General features: G+C 36.9%; 1 protein-coding gene and 1 long non-coding RNA gene across 2 annotated transcripts; one reads left to right on the top strand and one right to left on the bottom strand.

Moving 5' to 3' along the window:
* Positions 1-1,862: 1,862 nt before the first annotated feature.
* Positions 1,863-18,576, bottom strand: LOC111434497 (presequence protease 1, chloroplastic/mitochondrial-like). The gene is made up of 19 exons (XM_023071909.1): positions 18,186-18,576; positions 17,810-17,993; positions 17,471-17,645; positions 17,237-17,369; positions 17,064-17,134; positions 16,206-16,289; positions 15,052-15,142; positions 8,302-8,822; positions 8,040-8,204; positions 7,729-7,947; positions 7,508-7,635; positions 6,335-6,524; positions 6,058-6,141; positions 5,878-5,975; positions 5,507-5,771; positions 5,272-5,434; positions 5,012-5,192; positions 4,095-4,166; positions 1,863-2,333 (listed from the first exon to the last, which is right to left on the bottom strand). The coding sequence occupies exons 1-19, from the start codon at positions 18,475-18,477 to the stop codon at positions 2,192-2,194; spliced, it is 3,258 nt and encodes a 1,085-aa protein (XP_022927677.1). The 5' UTR covers positions 18,478-18,576; the 3' UTR covers positions 1,863-2,191.
* LOC111434503 lies at positions 10,278-10,746 on the top strand. The gene is made up of 2 exons (XR_002708959.1): positions 10,278-10,365; positions 10,509-10,746. It is a non-coding gene; the product is annotated as an uncharacterized LOC111434503 (long non-coding RNA).
* Positions 18,577-23,030: the final 4,454 nt, after the last annotated feature.

The raw sequence follows: 23,030 nt of genomic DNA on the forward strand, positions 1-23,030 counted from the left end.
CAACCTGTTCTTCTTTTCTATTCCTCGGTAAGCTTCTTGGTAGGTGTCGTAAGACTTGTAATGGAATGGTTGGAAGACATCTACCTCATCCTGATCACAAGGAGAGGTTCACTTGATCCAGACACTTTGTTGCATCTCTTTGATATGAATACGGTAACGATTGTTCATGTCAGAAATTTTGATTCTTTATGTAATTACAATAAAATTGCTTTGAAGACGGGTTAATCCAAGCATAATGGTCGACTACATTCAACTTTGTATTAAATATATTGTAATATACCTTTTGTAATGAATCTATTCCTTTATTCCTTTAAAATTATAAATTATTCTGCCCTCTCTCTCTCTCAAAATTCTATTCTTGCATCTTCACTCTCATGCATTAGTCGTACCCACTTCTTATTGACTCTCCCTCTCGATGTTTTCCTTTCTTACTACTCACCTCCCTCCTCCTACACGCCTCATGTTTAGCCCCCTTTGGCCGACGTCCATTGCATCAACGACCTCCAACAAGCACAACAACATCATTCGTCCACACTCTAGTGATTCGAAGAGTCTCATTATATGTCAACACAACATCATCTATCATGTCTACACATTATCTAGATCACACCATCGACAGTGCTCCTTTCACTGCTTTCTCATATATAGGTTTTGGTAACAAGTTAAACAAGTCGATGAGTTCTTAGCAGCATACGTATAGTGACAGTTTTTAGAATGTCCAAGTCACTAGAAAAGTCGTGACCATTAGCATTTGAATAAATTTCTCTCAAGCTTTAAGAACTCAGCTCCTTCGTTAATGTAATAAACATAAATGATCGAGGGCACATCCTTTATAAAGATGCATAAACAATTATCTAAATCAATATACATAGAAAATAAATTCTATTTAAGATACTACTTACTCAAATTAATCTTCAATATTAATCATACAATAAAAAAAATAAACATCATACAATGTAAAACTCACACATAAATGTCATATGATCGCATGTATATAAAAAGCACTCCTTAATCAAATAGTTAAAATACATTTAAATTACAATTTTATTTTCTATTCCCAACCTTAATTCCAATAAAATAATTCCAACATGACAACCTTAATTCCAACAATATAATTCCAACGTGACAACATAGGAAGGAATCTAGGAAGTCACAGTATATTTAACTTCACTTCTAAATCATTCATCTTAATCATGACTAACCTAATGGTAGTTAAACGAGTGTTATCACAAACAATTTATCCACTTCAATAATGGTTGCTTCATCAAATCTTATTATTGTCGGGTAAGGGTTCACAAAAACAACAATTCTATTTAAATTTATCGTCAAGTGTTGCTACACAGCAAGTGGAAGATTGTCGTTATCCAAAAAAAAAAAAACCTCTTAGATTCAGACTCTTAGACTCATTTTTTAGTTCTCGACTATCTCATGTCATAGACCCAAACCACATTTCAAAGCAGCATCTTTCCTTTTTCCAAATTCTCATAATAATAAGGTAAGTTTTCTGTATCCTCTCCTTTACAATCGAGCAGCTTCACCCCTCTCATTTACGAAGTCATGAGTTCATAATGCATGGGTGTGCTAGCCAGGTTTGTTATCGCCAGTTACTAACTGTCGATGTGGTCTACCAAAAGAGGGGGCAATGCAACGACAAGAAAGATACGAAAGACGAGGGAGAAAACGAAAAAAATATTTTTTTTTCATAAACACAATCGTCAACCTTCCGCTAGTACTTAGCGATGATTTGGACGAAAGAGACCAAAATGCAACTAAATCCAAAACTCGATCGCTAAATTGTTGAGAACAAAAACTCAAAAGATTTAAATGAGAGCAGAGAAAACCAGATAAACAATGAGAGCAAGTGAATGGAGAAGACGCAAGAATTAAATACATCACCATTCCTTCTGTTAACGCAACATTTAAGACTACAAAAAATTAACCCTTTTCAACCATCAAATCCCCATTTCCGTACACAAAAATTACTTCCCGCTGCTCAAATATTAACTTTTTTTTATCTCCTATTCAATTTTTACTGAAATAGTTTAAAGTTTTGTTGTTCATGCCAACCAGTATTGGAAAAATGATCAATATGGCTGGGTACCTATTTTTTTTCTCTCCTTCTCTGAATCTGTTTTGTTTCTCCTCAGATTTTGGAAGTGGGGTTTTGCTGCAATGCAGTTTCGAGGGTATCTTAGAGGGCTTTCTTCACCTGGAAAAAGCTCGGGCGTTCGTCATGTGCAACTTTGACATCTTCGGGAGAGGCAACAGAAACTACCACGCCTTTGTTTCTGACTGCCTCGAGCGCGTCAGCAAAGTTCTTGAAGTCCTTCAAGCTGTTAGAAGAGATATGGACATAAATTGTCACGAGTATTGCAAAAGAGTACAGAATCAGTCCGTGTAATTGAATACAAGATATCTGACATATACAAAGTAATTGCATTCATTAATTCTGTCCTTTAACTATGCTCTCAAGACCATCTTTCTTATGGTAAATAATGGATGAAGCAACCAGCTAGTAACTTCAAAAAACAACGATGTGTACGCACAAATCCTTTGTATTACAATTTGAAAGCTTCTATGTTATAGTAAAATTTGGTTCAAAGTCGTATTTCCGTCTACATGTTTTTTAATACTTATTCTACTATGCTTGTCAATGGACCGACTTACGATGAATAAGATGTGAAATCTCATATTGGTTAGGGAGGAGAACGGAGCATTCTTTATAAGGGTGTGGAAACCTCTCCCTAGTAGAGGCATTTTAAAAACCTTGAGGGGAAGCCCGAAAGGGAAAACCCAAAGAGGAAAATATCTACTAGCGATGGGCTTGGGCTGTAACAAATGGTATTAGAGCTAGACATCGGGCGATGTGCCAGCGAGGAGGTTGAGCCCTGAAGGGGGGTGCACACGGGCAGTGTGCCAGCAAGGACGTTGGGCCTCGAAAGGGGGTCCCACATCGATTGGAGAAGGGAATGAGTGCCAGTGAAGATGCTAGGCCCCGAAGGGGGTGGATTGCAAGATCCTATATCAGTTGTGGAGGAAAACGAAGCATTCTTTATAAGGGTGTGGAAACCTCTCCCTAGCAAATGTATTTTAAAAACCTTGAGAGGAAGCTCGAAAGGGAAAGCCCAAAGAGGACATTATCTACTAGTGGTAGACTTGGGCTGTTAGATAACATGTATCGACTTTAATCTTCCATTTTAGTTACGGAATTTTTTCCGCATTGGATCTTAGTTTCTACCCCTTGTCATAATTTTTTTAATAGAAATAATCAGATAATAAAACCCAGAAACAGTATTGAAAGATAATTCAAAGAACTTGGAAAGGTCTCCCCTTTGAACAAGGGAGCCTTACACACTCTTCTAAACTAAATGGCAGATTCAGTTTGTGAGCAACAATTTTTCCACTAGCATCCTCAACCCAACTCGGGCTTAGTAGCAGATATTGTCTTTTTTGGGCTTTCTCTTTCAGACTTTCCCAAGTTTTTAAAACGCATCTACTAGGGAGAGGTTTCCACAACCTAATAAAGAATGATTCGTTTCCCTCTTCAACCGATGTGAGATCTCATATTAAGATTCCTAGAAATTAAGAAGCCGTACTTGCGCCTCAAATGCCCCATGAAGAATGTGACCTACATGAGTACATTTGGGCAGTAGACTTGCTTAGACTTCAGAGGACTAACGCACTTGATGGAAAATTCCACACCCCTTATTTGATTCCAACGACAAGGATTCTATTTTCTGTCCTAAACTCAATTTTAACAACATAATTTAACAGAAATTCCTCAAACAAATGGATCAAAAAAGAAACGATCATTAATAAATAAATAAAAGAGAAAACGTTTAGTCCTAAGGTATTCAACGTTTAGTCCTAGACTATTTATGACTCGCAAATTCCGGTTGACAAGCAAGAGTTGTAAAAAGCTCTAATGCGCAGCTTGGCTAAAGATCGACTATCTTCATTGGCATGACAAATTAAAAGAATTTCGAAGTCAAAATAATGCCAAACTCATCATACTTCAGCACAGCCAATAAGTTTTTCTGACTTTAACAACTTGCTTGCTAAAATAAACATTAGACAGTAGAGTCATTTTTTACCTGGTTGATAAAATCTCTTCCCTTCTCCTTTGCCTTTCTTCTTCCGTAATTCCCAATAAATACCGCAACAAGCTGAAGAGGAAAAAAATAAAAAATAAAAATACAGATGGTGAATATAATTCGAACAAAATGATCATATAAAAGAGAGTGTGATATCCCACATTGGTTAGAGAAGGAAATACCCTTTATAAGGGTGTGGAAACCTTTCCCTAGCAGACCCATTTTAAAGCCTTGAGGGGAAGCCCGAAAAGGAAAGCCCAAAGAGGACAATATCTGCTAGCGGTGGGCTTGGACCGTTACAAATGGTATCAAAGCCAGACACCAAGCGATGTGCCAGCGAAGAGGCTGTTCCCCAAAGGGGGATAGACACGAGGCGGTGTGCCAGTAAGGACGCTGGGCCCTGAAGGGAAGTGGGTTTTGTGGCAGTCCCACGTTGATTAGAAAAAGGAACGAGTGCCAGCGAGGAAGCTGGGCCCTGAAAGGGGGTGGATTGTGATATCCCACATTGGTTGGGGAGGAGAACGAAACACCCTTTATAAGAGTGTGGAAACCTTTCCCTAGCAGACGCATTTTAAAGCTTTGAGGGGAAGCCCGAAAGGGAAAGTCCAAAGAGGACAATATTTGCCCGATAGGAAAAGTTCAAAGAGGACAATATCTGCTAGTGGTGGGCCAGGGCCGTTACTGAGAGAGACAAAAAGGAACCTTTCTTTCTCTGTTTTCCTGGATGCTATTTTTCGCAAGTTCCATCTTTTTTCTTAATGAGATTTTTTTTTTTAATATAAGTTCTTGTTATCTAAATATAACAAAATCTTCCAGGCGAAAACTTAGCCAAGGACATTTAGAACTAACTAAACGATGCATTGCAAAGAACAGGCTGATTGTAGAATGAGAAGAAATAGGTAGGGGGTGCACCATACCTACTGTAACCTTTAGCATCAGGAAGCTGGTATGAATCAACATCTCCAATGGTTCCAATTATGGTTTTTGCTAGAGTATCTCCATTCAATTCCAATTCACGTAGAAAATCGACAGTTCCATCATATACATCAAGCGTCTTTAACAAATTCGGGTCACGATAAGATAAAAAGGAGAATACTCCTGCCAATGCAATTCAAATAGGGAAGATTACCAATTGGTATTTAATGAAATTGCAAAAGAGGGTATCACAATCCTGTACCTGAATGAGTATCAAAATCACAAAACCCTCCATAAGCACCTCCACTTACTCTAACACGATCCCACAGCCAAGTATTACTAATGAACTTTCTTATAACATAGGCACTTCCATTAAGTTCATAGCCCGTTTCATATATGTTAGCTGCTTTTCCAACATAATTAACCTGGAGGAGGTAGCTATTAAGAAATAGTTTGAGGAATAAAATGTGCAAAAATTGATATAAGCGTGCTCTAACCTGAGTTGGTACCACAATGGCTTCATTATCTGAAGAAAGCCGGGCATTCCAAGTGCTTCTTGGAATGAGAGGCTGGTTAGGAAGCAAATCAAGAAATTTTCCAATGAACTTCTCCGATTTTATGAGATTTTTTCCATCAGCAGTAATGTTGACGAGGCAATTTTTCCTTGAAAGTAAGGATTGGCGGATTTCCTCAAGTGATGAAGAAATTTCAGCCCAGTTTTGATCAACTTTCTCTTCAAGAGTTTGTAGGAATTCCAGATAACTATATACAATGAACAAAACAAGAACAGGAGGTTGAAATCATTTAGCTTTACGCACGAGAGGCAGGCATTTCAACAGTATAGCCACCAAGAAGACGGAATCCAAACCTGAGACCAGCCATTTGTTCAGAGATCCACCCTGCACTGTTCAATTTTGCATCCATCCTAGCAGCAGCAATTGCATGACCGCTACCTCTTAACCGATTCTGATAGATATCATATATACATTATACTTTAAATTTCACAATTGTCGGGATGGGCATTTTAATCATTCATTTATTTATGTACCTCCATTTCAGATTTGCTCTGAGATACGAACTGTTTAAAACGTTGCTGATCTGTAAACTGTACTTCTTGAAGAATGCAGTTCATCTACATCATAGAAAGAAATGAACTCATTATCAGGACGCAGCTCACCTTGAATTGTAAATTAAAAACCAATAGTAAAGAAAAATAGCTCAACTCCAACATAGTAAAAAACTGCACACTGTTGAAATGTAAAATAAAAGGACAAATTTGTTTGCAGATGCCATTCCACACATGTTTTGAAGTCATATTAACATACCAGGTTGAATAAGTCTTCAGCGCACCCTGACATAGCCTTGCCTCTGACAATCATATGAGTACATGCCTTGTCCTCGCCACGTATAGATGATGTAAATGGATAAACTGATATCCCACCAGTTTTTCTTCCAATTAACTGATTAAGTTGCACAAAACTCAAGTCTTTTGTGCCCATCTCTAACAATGATTGACTGACAAAGAACATTTGGAGGTCAAAAACATAATACTCCATAGAATGGTACAGGAACGTTGTGATTCGGATTAAACCACTCCAAAATTCTAACAAATGCTCATGACCAGCTATACTTAAATGATTGATATCATCTATTAGACAATTCACAACCGAAAGATAATTTGTGACTTGGTTATATCTATATTGTTACCTAATATCTAGGGATTTAATTAGCCTTTCTTTATTATAAAAGGCACATATATCTCTCTAAAAATCAAGAAGTGTGAGCAAGATAATTTACACTAGTAACATGGTATAAGAGTCATTCTATTTTGGGAGGTGTGATTAATCGGTGTAGCCTTTCATAGCTACCGATCTACCACCTTGACCAAATTTATTCAGAGCCTTCATAACTACTGATCTTCCACCTTAACAAAATTTATTTAGAGACTACATAACTACCATTGAAGTCGTGTCTTGACATCAAAGTCGTGGGATCAATATTGCACATAATCCTATCCAGTCCAAGTTAAGAATGAATCTATGATATCTATTCCACAGCTTGGGGGGAGTGTTGAAGGAATGACCTTATATCTATGTAAATCCTTAGTTAGTCTTTCTTTATTATAAAAAACACATGTACCTCTTTGAAAATTAAGAAAGATGAGCAAGATAATTTATACTTGCTACACAAACTTTGGGTGATCTCTTTGTGCAGCATCTTCTAGCAAAATGCCCTAAAAAGGCCTAAATAATGTTTCTCACATCTGCCCTTTGAATTCCCTGAAGTGATCTCATAAATTAATAATTGCAACTTTGAGGATGCACCCACGAACTCTTTAGTCATTGACCTTTTGTGATATTCAAATTTAGAAATGCAAATGAAAAGTTATTGGTCAATTCGAGCATAATCTATTAGATAAGACACTGATTACTTTCCCCATGCCCGAAAATTTAAGCTATCAGCAATGACAAACAAACTAATGAAGTTCCACCGCTTACCAAAATAAAGGTACCAAAGGAAGAAGCTCCTGCTTCAGTGAACTCATATCAAAAACAGCTTCAGAATAAAGAACGTCATTTGTGAAGAGTTCATGTTGTAAAACGGTTACTCCATTGACATTCCCAATCTACAGGTAAGATTATATTAAAGACAAAGAGATTAGAAACTAAACCATAATGCAGATTATCCACTGAACTCAAATATGGATCGATGTGGTCACCTCAGTTGGAACACGAATAGGTTCTTTAGGAATATCTTCAAGGCAAAGGCATGGAACACATTTTAAAGCTTCTGGTGGATCCGGTGTTTCCTGCTTCAGCCGTAATTCCTGTGTAGCACGTGCCAGTTCAGCAAGATCTTCTTCAGTCATGCTTTCTTTAACTTTCTGCAAGATTTCTTTTTCAGCTGCTTCATCACGAGAAGTTTTCTCTGGATCAGGCTGTCAAAGGAGGGGCACAATATAAATTAATAAAATCAAATGTAACAAAATAACAAATTAAATTCTCAGGGAAAAAATCGAGTAGATTTTACCTGCATCTCGATAGTTACTCGATGAGCGTTGTTCAAGATGAATTTCTCTATCAACGGAGAAAAAACCGCTTGGGGTCCTTCCGCAGCTATTCTGGCTTTCAAGGCCTTCAGAGGCTCTTCGTACTTCAACGGTCCAAACGGATCCATATCATATATCCATTTACCCTGTTAATTTTAGTTTAAAAGAATTATAAACCAACAAACTTCAAAAATGAATTTGATGATTAAAATAGGAAATAAACAGAGATGGCTATAAGCTTACAACGGATCGAAGCATAAGTGACAAGCCTCGAGGGAAAGATCCAGTGTTATTTTCCCGCAGGGAAAACTCAATGGTATTCATGGAGGCCTCTACCGCATCATTGTCGAAACCTTCCTCTGCTAATTTCTTAAAGGTACTTAGAATTAATTCTTCTACTTTTGGAATGTCATCATCCAAAACACCCTTCAATCCAAGACTAAACTGTGGTTGTAAGAGCTCATCTTCAATCCCACCACCAACAATGGCATCTCCTAGACCACTCTCCAGTAAGATTTTCCTCATGGGAGAAGCAGGAGTTCCCAGCATAAGATGGTCCAAAAACCCAAGGGCAAGCTCAGTTTCCAAGTCCAAGGGCTTTTCGGAAAGTAACCAATTAACGCAGACCATATGCATTTTCTTCAAATCACCTCCATCACCAGAAGGATACTTCTCAACAATCCTAACCGGCTCTGAGAATAGCCTTTGTTGCTCAATCTTAGACTGGTTGGAAACTGGACTTGCATCAAACATATCTAGATATTCTGTGATGGAAGCAGAGAGGTCACTAAACTAGTCAGAGCTTGATAAAATACAAATCCAATAACAAAAAAAAGGGTCAAATACAGCATCCACGTTAACCTTAGTTTTAATTTATAGTTCCCCTACTTCTTAATGGACACTCTTTCCATTAATAAAGAGTAGTAAACATCCATTGTAACAAATTAACAGTGATTGCATTCCTAAAGGTCCAAAACACAATTAGCCCAAGCCCGCTTAATGCATCTCAATCAAAATAGGCATTAAAACTCGACCCAAATTCATGTTTATCAATTAATATGACATGTCGAACTTAAAAAAATATCAGTTAGTGTCACATACTAAAAAAAAAAAGGAAAAAGAAAACCTTGTCACATTGGATCTACTTTATTCCTCAAAACGGCAAGGACGTCTAATAAATTTTAGTCAAATTATACATATGAAAATGAGAAACATTAGGACCATATCAAAAGTAAGGTTAATACATAAGATTAATATTGCAATCTAACCAAGAAAAATTATCATGTCATTAGACAAGATAAAGTATCATTAAGGAAAAAAAACAATAAGAAAAGATCAACATGAATGAATGAAAATGAATTTTCTTTAAAAAATATTGTGTTATTGTTTCAAATTAATGAGAGCTTTGTGTGTATGAATGCATGTAGGTATCGCACTATGTTTACGCACTTTTTAAAAATAAAAACTAGATTTCATTAAAGGAAAGAAATAATCATGCTTTTTGGCGATTTATTGGAAGCACGAAATATTTAAAGGAAAAAGTGTCAACAATAACAATAACGATATGTGTTTCAAAAAATATATATATATATATATATATATATATATATATATACTCGATGATGCGAAATTGTGTGATTTTCGGCGAGGCATTTCTTTGTTAATAGAAATGTATTATTTTCCTTGAGTTCCCCACACTTAAACCCTAGGGTATCTAAATAGTCGCTCTTTCCTTTGATTGTCGTCGTGCGCCTGTGAGAGAAAGACAGAAGGGTTTGAAGTGAGAAATCGAAAAACGTCGGGAGGCTTTGAGTTTTCAGTGAGTTTTATTGGGTAAGAGTGAACTAACGTCGTGGTGTTGCATAACAAGGAGGGACAAACAAAATGATAGCAAGAACGAACGTGAGGGCGGCGGTCTCGTCGGTAAACGGAAAAGGGAGTTCACGATTATGGTTTCTTCAGGGTTCTCGAGTAAGGAAGACGAAGTGACAGATTGCGGGTCGGGTTCCCTCGTATACCCGCGAACATGCACAGCCAACCCCACAGCCCTTTGTTTCAGCCTCTGTCCCAGCCCACATTCCAGACGAAGACTGCGGGCTGCATTTACGTTCGGCCCAAGACCAATGGATACAAAATCCGCACCTAGAAGACATGCGCCTTAGCTGTACCTTCGGCTTGTCAGCTCGGTACCCTCGGCTTCGCCAAATCCTGCGGCTCGGCTTGGCGGCTCGGTATATGTATAATATACCGATTCCTAGGTTTTCGGCCCTTCTGAAGCCATTCCTGCCCTTGTTTTAGCCATCTGAGGTCAGTGTATTAGTCATTTGAGGTCAGTGTAACTCCTAATTGCCAAAACAGATTGCGTTAGGGGCTTACTTTGATAATTAAAGGTAAGGTTTAGCTGGGTTACGTTATAAAAAGGCTCTAAGCATATAATGTGGTTTTTATAGGAAGTAGTTAGGCATTGGAGTTAGCTTATCGTGAGTAAATTTCGACCCAGGCCAACGAGGTAAGCGACTTTACTGTTGTAGTTAGTTTACTGTATGTATGATGGTGCATGCCCTATGGCCTTTGCATGCACCCTATTTGTTATGAAATGTCGATGTTATGTCATGCCTATGTGTTCTTGTATTGTCATGAATTGTTTACTACGTAATGCATGCAACCTATTACACTGTTTCCATGAAATGAATTGATATGCTATGAATGTGATGGACTGAAGAACATTGCTATGCATACACATTGCTTAACTAAGTCATCTAAGTCATCACATTTCATAAGTCATGGGACCTCATGCATGTTTGTGTGTCATGTGCAGAGGGATACTTCCCCGTTATGTTATGATGGTACGGACGCGTACGTTCAATACTATGCTCGCTATGATATCATGCAGGTCTTTTCTTTCCCGTGGCGTCCGATGATGTGTAATACGTTGTGCCTGACCAAGGCAGGCCCAGGGGGTTCATATACGAGCCCGCCTGGTGGGTCCATGTATACGTACGTGGGCCGTGTATGGAGAAGTACTATACATCCACCTTACCCGGATAAAGCAAGGGCCTAAGGCCATGTAAAGTGAATGGAAGACAGGTCCCACTCATGTTTTGCATGTGTGTTGTATGTCTAACCCCAACAGTGGGTTTTGCATGTGTTTTGTATGTGGTATGTCTAACCCCAATAGTGGGGTGACTTACTGAGTATTTCATAAAATACTCAAACCACGTGCTACCCTATTTTTCAGGTAAAGGCAAGTCTCCCATGCATGGTTGACGGTGAACATTGTGAAGACCATGGAAGTTGGAATGATGAGGGCTTTATAGGACAATAGATGTTTTTGTTGAGTTTTATCTTGAATAATAAACGTTTGCATTTAATTTCTCTAATTTTAGTTGTCGAATGATTTCCTGAGTTAGGTTGAATTTCGTGTTTTGAACTACTTATGTAAGACCATGCTGTTATTTTATATGAGCTTCTGCATTATGTCTTATGCATGCAAGGCAAGGTCACTAATTAGGTTAAGAAAAATTAGGGGCATTACAGTTGGTATCAGAGCCCTAGGTTATAGATCTTGTAGACTGGCTTACGATGTAGGTCCAACGTACTTCCATGATCCTCTAGTAAATGCACCGTTACCGTCAGGTAAGCCTGGTTAAGAATTAAAATTATTTGGTCGTTGGTGTATGTTGTAGGTTAACTTGTGCTTGGTAAAGTATGACGTGATGTTCATATTTTAAGCGTTAGGCAGGATTCATGATATGACATGTACTATGGGATGACTATGTTAAAGCTATGACTGTATGCATTTTATGCTTGTATTGTTATAAATGTTATAGAACTTAATAGACAAGTATGTGACTTAGCAGTTACGTGCTTTGTAGAGATATGCCACCTAGAACTCGAGGAGGAGGATTAGGGGACGACCCCCTTTAGGGGTAGAAGAGGAAAAGGTCCAGAGCGCGAGGACTCCGTGGAAGAGCCTGATGTAGCTATGCCATTCCCGCCACCAGCGATACCTCAAGCCGCACAAGACTCGACAGCTGCTTGGTGGACGCATTGCAAATTGTTATACGAAACCTAACTGCTAATGACTCATCATCTACTAGGGAAGCTAGGTGCTTGCGTGATTTCAAGAGGGGAGACCCACAAACTTTTAGGGGAACTTCCGATGACCCACGGTGGCACAGTTGTGGCTGAGTTCTATAGAGATCGTGTTCGGGCTTGACTAACTGCCCTGAAGATCGAAAAGTGGAGTGTGCAGCGTTCATGCTGCCTGACGATGTTCAACTGTGGTGGCGTTCCACCCATGAGATTATTTGACCTAGAGGAGGTGTAATCTTGTGTGCAGAATTCAAAGAGGTTTTTGTTGAGACGTACTACCTAAAGGACGTTCGAATCTGCAAACATCAAGAGTTCACCCATTTGAGTTATAGGGGGCATTCGGTTATTGCTTACGCCAGGGAGTTTTCCAAGTTGAAATGCTTCACCCCAAAATTGGTGGACACTGACTACAGGACAGCTCGGCGGTTTGTGCTGGGGTTAGACAGGAAGATCTGCAATACTGTTGAGGCGATAGCGCGTACTACTTATGCTGCCGCCCTGAGAGCAGCAAAGGTCATGGAGGGAACCGATAGACCTAGTGAATCTCGTCCATCGACAGAGGGACAGAAACGACGTTGTGATCAGGATGACCGTCGTGATTCGTCTCCATCACCGTCACCAAGACGACCAGATAGATAGCGCTGCAATTCTAGGCAGAGTTAGCAGAGAAGGGAAAGCAGATCAGACGATAGGCCCAAGTGTAACAAGTGTGGGAAGAATCATCGGGGTCGGTATTTGGCTCGCTCTGGAGCCTACTTTCGATGTGGGAAGGAAGGTCACTTGTCCAAGGACTGTCCGAGAGGTCGCACTAATGACGCTGGAAGTCAGCATAGGCCATTATGCATAGCGGATGGCCCCACTCAGAACCGTCCTCCAATAAGGGCTTATGCCTCTACCAGCAAGGATACTGAAAACCTTGACGCGGTGGTGACAGGTACACTATTTGTTCTTGGTTACCTTGTTTTGACATTGTTTGACTCAGGATCTTCGCATTCTTTTATTTTCTTTTATTTCTACAAATGTTGTTTTGTTAGTCAGACAAAAATGATGTTGTTTTGTTAGTCAAGCAAAAATTATGTTAGAACCTTTGTTGCATGATTTCTTCGTAGGCACTCCGGGTTTAAAATTGGGTTAATCAAGCAAAAAATTGTCACAATGGTTCTAACCCAATTTTTTGCTTGACTAACAAAAACAAATAAAAGAATGCGTAGATCCCGAGACAAACAATGTCAAATCAAGGTGACCAAGAATAGATAGTGTACCTGTCAGCGCCACATCAGGGTTTTCAGTATCCTTGCTAGTAGAGGCATAAGCCCTTGCTAGAGGACGGTTCTGAGTGGGGCCATCCGCTATGCGTAATGGCCTATTCTGACTTCCGGCATCATTGGTGCAACCTCCCGGACAGTCCTTAGACAAGTGACCTTCCTTCCCACATCAAAAGCAGGTTCCAAAGCGAGCCAAACACTAACCCAATGATTCTTTCCACACTTGTTACACTTGTGTCTGTCGTCTGATCTGCTTTCCCTTCTTTGCTGGCCCCACCTAGAATCGCGGCGTCGTCTATCTGGTCGTCTTGGAAGCGGTGATGGAGACAAATCACGACGGTCATCCTGATCACGACGTCGTTTTTGTCTCTTTGTCGATGGACGAGATTCACTAGGTCTATTGGTTCCCTCCATGGCCCTTGCTGCTCTCAGGGCGGCAGCATAGGTAGTAGGCGTTATCGCCTCAACAATATTGTGGATCTTACTGTCTTACCCCAGCACAGACCGCCGAGTTGTCCTGTAGTCAATGTCCACCAATTTCGGGGTGAAGCATTTCAACCTGGAAAACTCCCTGGCGTAAGTAGTAACTGAACGCCCCCTCTGACTCAGATGAGTGAACTCTTGATGTTTGCGGATTCAAACGTCCTCTGGGTAGTACGCCTCAGCAAAAGCCTCTTTGAATTCTGCACACGAGATTACACCTCCTCTGGGTCAAATAATCTCATGGGTGGAACGCCACCACAGTTGAGCATCGTCACGCAGCATGAACGCTGCGCACTCCACTTTTCGATCTTCAGGGCAGTTAGTCAAGCCCGAACATGGTCTCTATAGAACTCAGCCACAACTGTGCCACCGTGGGTCATTGAAAATTCCCCTGAAAGTTTATGGGTCACCCCTCTTAAATGCAAACATTTATTATTCAAGATAAAACTCAACAGAAACATCTACTATCCTATAAAGCCCCCATTCCAACTTCCATGGTCTTCACAACGTCCACCGTCAACCGTGCATGGGAGCCTTGCCTTTACATGAAAAATAGGGTAGCACCTGGCTCGAGTATTTTATGAAATACTCAGTAAGTCATCCCGCTGTTGGGGTTAGGCATACAATAAACATACAAAACACATGCAAACCACGTGCAAAACACATGTTAAACATGAGTGTGACCTATCTTTCATTCACTTTACATGGCCTTAGGCCCTTGCTTTATTCGGGCAGGGTGAATGTGTAGTACTTCTCCACACACGGCCTACATACATATACATGGGTCTACCAGGTGGGCTCGTATACGAACCCCTTGGGCCTGACTTGGTCAGGCACAACGTATTACACGTCACCGGACGCCACAAAAAAGAAAAGGCCTACATGATATCATAGCGAGCATAATATCGAACATACGCATCCGTACCATCATAACATAGCGGGAAAGTATCCCTATGCACATGACACACAAACATGCATGAGGTCCCATGACTTACCTTACATGGCATAATATATCTTATTATATTTCAACTACAAGTTTGCACTTCATAAAAAACCTATGAGTTTCAAGTACTACATTAAAATAAAAACAACAAAAGTTAATTGCCTTTATTTTAAAAAGAAAATATTAATATTATTTTCTATTAATTACCTTTGAGGACGCGTAGACGTTCAACTGGATTATCATCTCCATAAAACCAGATCCTAGCATTCCCTGGGTGGTAAAACTTACGGTGAAATTCCTGCAGACACGAAGAATAAGAAAACACAAAACAGAGAACATATAACTTAAAAGATCAAACAAACAGTAGTGAAAGAAATATGTGCGGTCAGAAATAAGGTTTATAGTTTAACTTCAATGGGAAATGTATCATACATATGTAAATGCACATTATTGAAGAGAGAGTCCAATCCTTTTGGAATTTTAACCAACATATAGAATCATCCTTGAATTTCGACTCCATAAAGCTAACTGAACGAACAAGTAAACTAAATATTTGGTTCGTGAAAAAGAATAATTAGGGATTGATAAAATCCTACTCCAACTACAAAAAAAATCAACACCCTTGGAATTGGAAATCCTCACAGTCGCCCTTGCTTGTCATACGGCTTAATGAACCGTATAAAGTTAAATTAAATTTCTTGATAAAAGTACTTCATATTCCTTAAAAAGAATACTTCATACTAAAATTAAAATAAATTATTTCTAATGAAAAATTAAATAACTTAAAATGCCAATGTCCATTAATAACATAGGCTTTGTGATGCCCATCTTCCCTCATTCCATTACTGCATACCAAAAGCTCCTTTAATTACAAGTCTACAGATAATTGAGAGGATAATAAATAACTGAGGTCATCAATCAGCATAACATTTATGAAGTACGGATTATTCTGCAGTTCTCTCTTACGTAATACATTTGGAAGTAAAATTTTAAGTAGTTCGTACTATATTGTTCTTATATAAAATCTTATTTTACTCATCAAGATAAATATGTGCTTTATGCACACACATGCATAAATGTATGGGGAGAGGAAGAGAGAATAAACCTTAAAAAGATTAAAATAACCAGCTTTCAACAAATAACATGCACAAGACAACATAAAATCAACCCACAGGCCACATGAAAAGCATTTACCAAAAAGGATCTAGCCTCCGGATTTACATTTTTCAAGCTATTATCCTGGCAAGCGTTTTTATAAGCTCCCATCTATTATAATTCCTTTGTTCTTTCCGGTAATTTATTTTAGAATCTCAAAATGTATTCTGTAATCAATTCCAATAAAAGAATGCTAAGAAAATAACCTTGAATTCCTCGAATGTAAGCTTGGGAATAACTCGTGGGTCACCTCCACTGTCAACTCCATATGTATTGTCCGGGAAAAGAGCCTGCAAAACTTTAATCAATGAACAACCAGTGACATATACAACAAGGGACTTATTAAATGTACTCCTATGCATTGAATTTTTTTTTTTTTTTTTTTTTGCTACTTTCAATTTTGTATATACTAGATAAATAACTTTTCCCCGTCCCAACACTCAAATATTTTGTGGCTCTTGTTCCGGGAAAGATTGGAGAATTTCCCTTCTTTAAGGGCTCTTCGGTGTCTCAACATTAAAAAAATTATATGGCTCTTGTTCTGGGCAAGATTATAGAGATGTAAAATAGCAGCGATGCAATTAAGCATCAGAAACATGACAAACTGCAAAATGTACTCTTCTCAATTTCTCTCATCTCCATCTGCCTGAAATCATGTAGATACTAGCTGACCAAGCTTTTGAAAGATTGGTTTATCTATTTCTTATTTCACTTTATGTTTGCTTTTGTGTGGTAGTTGAATTTCTGATGGGTATCATTCTCCATCTATTTCCTATTCCAAATGTCTCCATAAAAAATATGTTGTACACGAGCATTATAGAGGTTTGTTCCATTATCCTTGATTACTCATGGGATTAGAGCCAGTATTCTAACGTTTCTTATCCCTTTTTTTCTTTCTTTTTTCAGCTTTTGATGATGGACTATTTACATAGGCAATGCTAACTCGATTAAAAAAAATTGAAATCTTTGAATCATATAGACGTATAAACTGCATGAGCAAAGGTTCTAGAATTTGGGAGGGGAAAAAGAAAACCAGATTGAGATAAACAACAAAAAGTTCTTGCCTGCTGAGTAACTCGTCCTAAGATATTGTCAGGCTGGGAGTAAACTCCTTTCATTTCATTGAACACCACCCCTAGCATTGAGAAAAGCTTTAGTAAAGAAAACTAATCAACATTCCTCTCATGGCAGTTCAGAGAATACTGCACCATGATGAGTATATGCAACAGGAAATTACCTTTATAAGATATGTCTTCTGATGGATCGTTTAATTCATAATGCCAACCCTCCTGTTGAAACGTCTTAAAGTCCTCCACACACTTAGGAAAGAAGACCGCGTCCAAGTACACATCAACAAGATTATAAAAATCCTAAAGATTTACAAAGCCATTTTCAGTCGGCTGAAAGCTGAACAATTTTCTCATCTCAACCACAACAATCTTATTTGTAACTCAGCATGTTCACTACTTACCTTTGTATTTGTCGAAGCAACTGGGTAGCATGTCCTATCAGGATATGTAAATGCATTTAAGAATGTATGTAAGCTTCCTTTCAATAATTCAACAAATGGCTCCTTCACTGGATACTTCTTTGATCCACACAATACACTGTGTTCTAATATGTGTGGAATTCCAGTCGAATCGTTCCTGCGAAAGAATTATAACTTAGAGACGCATCTCAAAATTTGATTAAATGGAAACAACTAAGAATAACATTACATGTCTCGGTTCTTTCATTTAACAGATAATTTTTCCTCAAAAAATTAGCAGCAAGTAATCAAACAGGAAAATCAAAACTAAAGTATACTCACGGTGGTGTACGGAATACAATCCCAAAGACCTTATTCTCATCATCATTTGACACGGACATTACCTCCGCACCAGTCTTCTTATGTCTAAAAAGCACAGCTTTTGATTTGCACTCACCAATAAATTCCTCAGAGACCTTCTCGAATCCAAGCTTCTGAGCAACCTCATATGAAACTTGTGCAAAGTCTACGCTCAGAGAAACAAAAATCACCAAGTCCACTTATTGCAATCAACCATAGACTCAAGAAACACAAGCAGATTTCCAGCAAGTAATCAAACAGGAAATCAGAATCCAAGTGCGAAAATTCGAAATAGATCGTTTCATGAATTGTGGAAGACACACGGAATCCAAAAACAAAACAGAAAGGAAACTGAAACCTGGAGGGGATTGCGCAGGGGAAGCAGCAACAGCACGCGGAGCCAGAGAGGAGAAATGTTTTCTGAAGTGAAACGAACCAGAAGGCGAGGAAGTAAGCAGTAATCTCCATTGACGACGAGGCGGCAATGAGCGTGTGACGAGGCTGTGACTGAGACGGTGTAATTTCCTCGGAACAAAGGAGGAAGATGGCGATAATGCAGATCGACACAAGTTGTAAGGTGAACGGAGAAAGATTCTATTGTAAACCAAAGAGGAGCAGGTGAGAGAACGAAGGAGAACGGATTTCTCCATTGACGGACTTTGACGAAGGATCAAAGAGAGAGGGATGGATATGGGGTTTAATGAACTGAGGGCGTGAGGATGGGAGGTTTAGGAGTGGCGATCAAACTCGGAAAATTAGTTAAAGAGTGTTTGGGCTTTGAATTTAACTAGCTCTCACATCAAAATCATGTATTAGATTATTTAGGTTAGGACATACAATATCCTGTTCTCTTAAACCACTAGATTCATGCAAAACAAAAATAGCAATTTTATTTCCGTCACACCACCCGACCTAATATAAATATATTTTCATATGACCACCCGGCCTAATATAAATATATTTTCAAAACATATTAAAATATATATATATATAATATATGACCACCCGGCCTAATATAAATATATTTTCAAAACATATTAAAATATATATATATATATATATATATATAAAAAAAGTTAATACTATTCTTTTTTAAAAATTTAATGGTTGTAATATTAAAATTTGAATTTTTAAAAATTATATTACTAAAATATTTTATTTTATATATATATATAGTTGTCAAACTCCTCCCCACCAAAATAATTATATATGGTGAGTTGTTTTGTTACTCTCTTGCTTGCATATATAATGTCTCTTTCAAAATCTTTTTGTCGAAAATTTCTTTCTCTTAAATCGAGGCAAGAGGCTCGAGCATATGTCGTTTGCCCGTAGGTAGTGTAAGAACGAATTGGCTTAACTCACTTGTCGTTAGAAAATGAGTGCCGCACAATCGCAAGTCCGCTGCCATCAAGAGTGCGATTGTGACAATATATATATATATATATATATGAAATATATTGATTGATTAGATTTTTATATATATATATGAAATATATTGATTGATTAGATTTTTTTTTTATACATTTTTAATAAAGATTATATTGAAGAAGGAAAACTTTAAAATAACTATTTTCAAAAAGTAATAAATGGAAAAAATTAATTGTATTGCAAAAATAAATGAAGAATTTAGCGAGGATGGTGAAATATTTTGAAATAGATGGAGGGGATGAGAATGGGGAATGTTTCCGGTGGATATCTCTAGTCTTGTCCTTGTAGATAGAACATTATGCATGTTGCCCATTGTTGATGTTGACTTTCTTAATTCGTCAAACAACTCGTAGATCACCTATGTGTTGGCAATACCTCGTTAATATGAAACAATAAATTTCGATACAAAATTTGCAGGGTCACATACAACTCACGATACCAAGAAACTCACCTACTAATAATCTCAAGAAATCGTTTTTAAGATGAAAGAAGACAGAGCTGCAACTATAGAGCATACTAACCTATCCCAACCTTGTTATGATATCAAATTGTTGAACACAACTCTCCGGTGGTAACACGCACTTATTAAGACCAATAAAAAAGATATTACAAGACATTCTATAGAAATTATTACCGTTTGCTTTCCTCGACATTGTTTGGAATGGTTTGAGACAAAAAGATTATTCCCAATCCTTAAGAATCATCCAAAACTCCCCATTTAATCCGACAAAACTCCGAGTAGGCATTCACGAGTTTCTATGGTAAACTCAGGTCTTTTACTACTCAAGCTTCAACCCCGCTTATTCCAACTTAATCAACAACTTAAGCCCAAATGAATTACTGCAAATGAACCCACATCTCAACACACAACTATATACTTCCCGATTGAATTTTCGATGTCTGACCACACTATTGGGTTAGGAAATGCAAACACATGCAATTATGAATAGAAACCTATCATTTACAACCATAGTCCTCAAGTGGCTTCCAATTTGGACAAATTGGATATATAGTACTTCCCTACACACGACCTACACGTGCGAACGTGGATCTACTAGGTGAGCTCGCACACTCCTTGGCCCTATGTCACAATCGTACTCTTGCAATAGTGGGATAGTGATTGTGCAACACTTATTCTGATCGAGCAAACAAGTCAGCTGTGAGAAATTCAAACATCACAAACAACGTTAGTGTATGTTCAAACCTCGAGTCACGTTATGAGAAAAAGGTTTAGAAAATATGAGTGAGGAAATACATTTGAAATACTGGGCACGTGTCATCATACATAAGACAACTCTTTCGACCATGCCAATAGTAGAGACACTTACTTGGTTGACCTAGGTTGAATCTACTATGACCCCCTTGATGCTAGCTTAGTGCTCTCTGAAATTTAATTCGTCACTAGAATTAACTCACCTAATTATGCATAAAATAATTTAAACTACTCAAACCTAATTTGACTCACCTAATTATACTCTGTATAAAATAATTTAAACTAGTTAAACCTAATTTTGTATAAAATAATTTAAAATTGACACCAAATAATTTATAGGGACTAAAAAAAAGTAGTAATACTAACCTTAAATACTTCTAAAAAGTTGAAACGAGTACGATCCAAGTGTATCAGATCTGAACCGAATCAGCCAAAATATTAGCTTAGAACCGTTAGAAAATGTATTTTCGACTGACTTCAACTCCATTCAAGTGAGATGAAAGGAAGCAAGAGACCTTTCTTTTATAGTGGAGCCTAACACCCACTTTTTCAACCTAAACAATGTGGGACAGCATTTTATTTTATTATTATTTTTTTTTCTAGTGATTACAATTAGAGGCAACCTAAGATTACATAGAATCTTAGACAAGATTAGGCTAAAAAAGTAAAGCTGCTAGGCCAAAAGGCCTAAAAACCATCTCAACCTAAACCGAGTCGAGTTAAGGTGGGCCGAATACATATGGGTAGGCACATCCCAAGACCCAATGAAACCTGAATGAAGCCTGATTCAACTTTCTATGGGTAGGCACATCCCAAGACCCAATGAAACCTGAATGAAGCCTGATTCAACTTTCTAACAACCTTATTTGGAAGAAGGGAAGGCGAAGCCTAGGTCATCTCTCATAATAAATAAATTATAAAAACAATATTGAAGGTAACTCAAACTTCATCCTCACTCTCTAAACCGAAAAGTTGCAACATTTTTACAACTATGACTCAAGTATCGAAGCTAGTGTAGCTACACTATACCAAGCGTGTAATTCTTCCTGTTTTGTATGTCACCTCTTTCTTCACAGTTATAATTTTATCGTTGAATCACATGTAGACCGTTTCATTTATTCTAACTTCAGGGTCTACTAACGTAGAAAATAAATAGAATAAGTACGATTGTCCAATAGATAAGTTTTAATGGAACATTTTTTTAAATAATTAAAATGTTTTGAAAATTGTATTTGTTTTTCATCCATTTTTGTACAACAAATTCCATTTTTTTAAAAGAAAATATTTTGAACCAATTATCAAAAGAAAAATAAAATTTTGAACTTTTTTTTTTAGTTTTTAAAAATTTACTTAATTCTTAAAAAGTAAATAACAAATATAACAAATTTATAATATTTATAGATGATTATCAACTAGATTTTAAATTATTAATGTAAGATAAAAAAACAAACAATAAAATAATAAAATAATAAGAAATAAACAATACATAGAATTAATAGAATTAGATATATTTATATTTAAAAAAAAAACAGATAACAAACCCAACTGTATATATATTTTTTGATTGGATAATTCTAAATTTGTCATAATACTCTATTTTATTTATTAAGAATTAGACAGTCCAAAATTATTACCATTTAAATATTTAGGTTAGGAAAACTGGAATATATTCCTCGTTACCACCCAATTTCCTAACCTATCTTCCTTAATTATATATATATATATATATATATTATGTTGTACATTTTTTTTATTGTTAAAATTTATTATATAATATTTAAATTTGAATTTTTATAAATTATATTTATAATTTTTTTAATAAAGATTATATTGAAAAATAAAAAATTTTAAAATAATTATTTTTAAACGAATAATAAATAAAAAAAAGTCAGTAAAATCGATCACCCAAAAATAAATGGAGAATGAAATAGGTGGCGGGGATGGAGACAAGAAGACTTTCCCATCTAGCTTGGCTCGGAGATATCTTTGATTTACATCTACCCACCCTATACCCGAGTGTTATAAAAAATAAAAGAAAAAATGAGAAAAAATAATTTATACTTAATTAGCTCGATTTTATTCGAAGAGTTAAATTCTATATATATTTTTTGAATTATACCTACTAATTTTATAATTAATCGCATTTTATTATTTATATATATAGACAAAAAATAATTGTATGGAAAAATAGTTGTTATAAAATTACATTAAAAAAGATGTATTATATACCATAATAATAATTCAAATAAAAATTAAATTAAAAAATGTATATTAATTTTATTACATTAAAATTAATGAGAGTACAAACACTATATATCATAATAGAAATAGGAAAAAAAAATGAAACTAATTAATTATAAAAGTAATAATAAATATTTTAAAATTACTTTCAAAACTAATATTAAAAAGTCACCTATCTTAGCTCTGGAGGAGGAGAGAGAATCAAAACGCTGTCGTTTAGTGATCATATAAAAGGAAGAACCAGAGCAAATCCAAAGAGCCAAATAGGAAAGGCTAATCATTTTGTTTTTTTTTTTTTTTTTTTTTAAAAAAAAAAATTAC

Source organism: Cucurbita moschata, unplaced genomic scaffold (assembly GCF_002738365.1).
Source record: "Cucurbita moschata cultivar Rifu unplaced genomic scaffold, Cmos_1.0 Cmo_Scf00045, whole genome shotgun sequence".
NCBI classification, from domain to species: Eukaryota; Viridiplantae; Streptophyta; class Magnoliopsida; order Cucurbitales; family Cucurbitaceae; genus Cucurbita; species Cucurbita moschata.